The sequence below is a fragment of the Gossypium hirsutum genome, chromosome A09 (genome assembly GCF_007990345.1).
Source record: "Gossypium hirsutum isolate 1008001.06 chromosome A09, Gossypium_hirsutum_v2.1, whole genome shotgun sequence".
In the NCBI taxonomy this organism is placed as follows: domain Eukaryota; kingdom Viridiplantae; phylum Streptophyta; class Magnoliopsida; order Malvales; family Malvaceae; genus Gossypium; species Gossypium hirsutum.
In genome coordinates, this window is record NC_053432.1 from 82,055,324 (window position 1) to 82,059,003 (window position 3,680).

Consider the following 3,680-nt stretch of genomic DNA (forward strand, 5'->3'; position numbering starts at 1 on the left):
TATAATTTTGGTATATAATTTTTTTTTATAATATTGGGGTAAAAAACCCCTATCATCTTGAATATATTTTTGGATTGTTAATTTTGAAGTTAATGATTTAATAGTAAGGATTAATAACAGTATCGAATTGGATTAATTTTTTAATTTTTATAAAATATAGGATCAATTTGTAATGAATTAAAGTAGAGAGAATCTTTTATAAATGGCTGGAATTCATAATTAAATTAAAATTATTAAAACGGGAAATTCTTTAAATTATTTAAAAATTAAATTATGGTCATCATAATAGTTTCTATTTTTCATTTTTTTTAAAATTCAGCTAAACCATGTAATTTACTTTAATTGGCTAATATATCTTAGCTCCGTTCATCTTTGGCGCGCAAATGTGTTCGATCAGTGAGCTATTACGCACTATTTTAAGGGTGGCTGTTTTTAGGCAAACCTCTTAGATGTCTCTGCATCCCTACTTCTTTTATCACTAAGCAGTCATTTAGGGGCCTTAGCTGGTGATTTGGGTTGTTTCCCCTCTCGACGATGAAGCTTATCCCCCATCGTCTCACTGGCTGACTTCGACCCCTATTATTTTGAGGTCATATCTAGTATTCAAAGTTTACCTATATTTGGTACCACTTTCACACCCTCCACCGAATCAGTGCTTTACCCTTAAATATCCAATCAACAACTGCGCCTCAACGCATTTTTGGGAGAACCAGACGTGATTAGTGATTTTCATAAATACGTCACAATAATACAACTCATAACAAATTAAAGTATGGGATTGAATATTTTATAAGGTGAGTGTTATTAGATTCCATCATATTTTTTGGATTTTTCGAATAGTATAATTTAATTCGAATTTTCATTTTTCTTATACTAATTTTAAATTTTAGGATTTAAATATTATTTGGTAAAATTTAAACTCATTTTCATAAATATTTATAAAAAAAAATATTTTTTTTAAGTAAGTGAAAAATAATAAAAAGAACTCTTCTATAATAATTTAAGTTATTTTCCCCTCTTCTAAATATAAAATATTTGTTTTTTAAATCATTAAAAAATAAAATTGGAATAACCACAATTATTTTACTTATATTCGTTGAAAACCCTGAATTGGAATAAGATTTTGGTTCTTCAATGTTGGTTGTTTGGCAGCAAAAAAAAGGCAGTGACCAACCTGGAAGCATAGTGTTATTTTATATATGCCATTGCCAACTTCATTTTTCTCCCTTTCTTAGACCCCACCCCTTTCTCCATTTTTTTTCACTGTTCCCATACATCTTCTTCCCTTCACTCATCATTCCCCATATATCTCTAAATCCATTTTTAGAGATTTTTCTCTTTTTTTTTTTTTCTGAATACCATTAACTTTTGACACGAAGAGAGCAAACTCTTTCATGGGAAATTACAAGTTTCGGTTATCAGACATGATACCCAATGTCTGGTTTTACAAGCTGAAAGACATGGCCAACAGCAACAGAACTAGAAACCATAGCAGCAACAGCAACAACAGGAAAAAACAAAACCCTGTATCACCCTCTTCGAAAACAAAGCAACCCCACCATTTTTATCCAAGAAAATCGTATTATTTCACAAGAGAACTTATCCCAGCTGATAATAGATTCTATACTTCTCCTACAAAAACCAAATCCATTGATCCCCATATTTTCCCGGACCCACCTAGAAAATCTTCCAAACAACAACGATCTAAGAAACTAAACACCAAGCTTGTTGTTGCTTCATCTCTTTCACCTTCTTCTGATGATAGCTCTTTGAAACATGAATTCAGAGCTGATTGTATTCTCACAACTGAATCATTCGATAACATGGTTTCATGGTCCCATAATAAACTCCCTCCGATCATAACCAAGGCGGCTAAAGAACCAACCAAGTATCGGACAAGTTCAGTCTCCGTCAAGGTCGTCAAACAAGACAAGAAGAACATTAGAGTGAACTCTCCTGGTGTAAGGCTTAGAGTGAATTCTCCAAGAATCGCAAGCAGAAGGATTCAAGCAGCTCACGGCCGGAAAAGTGTGTCGTCGAGTTCAAGCTCGAGTCTTTCCGGTAGCTGTGCGGTAGTGAAGTCATCATGTGATCCACAAAGAGACTTTAGGGAATCGATGGTGGAAATGATTATGGAGAACAACATAAGGGCATCAAAGGACTTAGAAGATTTACTTGCTTGTTACCTTTCACTCAATTCCGATGAATACCATGATGTCATCATCAAGGTTTTTAAGCAAATCTGGTTTGATTTAAGTAATGTAAGGATGAAATAATTATACTTATGAAAAATATATAGAGTTTTTTTTTTTTATGGGTTCTTTTTTTCTAACTTTCTTGTCATTTACTCTTTGTTTTTTCAAGTAAATACTGCTAGTTCTTAATGTGCAGCTGGTAACTAAACAGAATCCATTGATGGCAAAGCTTTGTTTATTTTAGTGCTTGAATGATGTAGCTTTTTCTAATTTGTCCTGTAATCCATATGTTTTGCAGCAAAATCTTGGCAAAGCTTTTACTTTGTTTTGAAAATGGGAAAAAAAACATTAAATATAGGTTGAGAGCTCATTAATGTGCTACCTCCTGCACTTCATGCACTGGCTGAAGGTCTCTTATGAGCAATTCCAATAATGACTATATTTATGTCCAAAATTTTCACTTTTTAAAAAAATAAAATAAAAGCTTTAAAATAAATCAAAACAATTTAACAACAACAACTAAAACTTTTAAACCCCAATTTAAGAGCCAAAGGAAAGGTAGAGCCTTTGCGCCGCTTGTCCCTAACCTCTGGTGCTCATTAAATAAGGTTTAAAGTGTAAGGTTTGTGAATGTAAAATTTTATTTTATCCCCTTAAAAAATTTGAAAGTAGAATTAATGTAACGGTAATATTACATAATGACCCTCCAAGATGATAACATTTCAGTTAAACTCCTTTTAAAAATTTTAAATTAATAAATTAATATAATAATAAAATTATACTTTAACCCTTAAAAGATATTTGTTGTTTTGCCGCTAATCAAGTCCTTGCCACTAGATTCATGAGGCATTGATTAGTTGATAAAAAATATGCTTCCCCCAACGTTTTCAAAACAGATTAATAGTAAAACTAATCAAATCCAGTTGATCATCAGTCCAATAATTAAATAAATAAAAATTCTATAAAAAAAGTTGAATCATCAATTTTTCTTTTCCAATTTTTGATGCTTTTCTTTATTTTAAATAGTCGATTCAATCCTTATATTTAAATTAATATACCAATCGGATTCCAATTTAACCAATCCAAACAGGTGGAATAAAGTTGATTTCCGGTCTCTCAAGTCATTGCGAGTTTTGCATAATGCCTAAAGAGAGCAAAAAGGACAGAGATGTCAGTTGAATGAGTAAATCAAGTACCAAACCAATTTGGGAATGATACGCAAAAAAGACATATCTTATATCTCTATTTGAATAATTACATGTAAAATTAGAAGTGTGGGAAGAAAAAAGAAAAATCTAACCCCAGATCCATTCCTTCAAAAAAACAAAATTAAAATTGATGTTTGTCTTAATTATTATATTAAATATTTGATTATATGGCACGTTTTCAAATACTATATGAATAATTATTTTATGATGAATCATAATTATTTTTTGATGATTGTGTAAAAGGGTGACTAAATCGTACGATTCCTGACAATTTCTT

The 3,680-nt window shown here is 31.1% G+C and overlaps 1 protein-coding gene across 1 annotated transcript; it reads left to right on the forward strand.

Moving 5' to 3' along the window:
• The first annotated feature begins 1,121 nt into the window (after window positions 1-1,121).
• Window positions 1,122-2,410, forward strand: LOC107928420 (transcription repressor OFP1). The gene has a single exon (XM_016859645.2). It carries the CDS (start codon window positions 1,395-1,397, stop codon window positions 2,274-2,276), a length of 882 nt encoding a protein of 293 aa, XP_016715134.2. The 5' UTR covers window positions 1,122-1,394; the 3' UTR covers window positions 2,277-2,410.
• Window positions 2,411-3,680: the final 1,270 nt, after the last annotated feature.

What these genes read in the sequence shown, in the direction of transcription:
- LOC107928420 (XM_016859645.2), top strand. Translation starts at nt 1,395, where the DNA reads ATGGGAAATTACAAGTTTCGGTTATCAGACATGATACCCAATGTCTGG.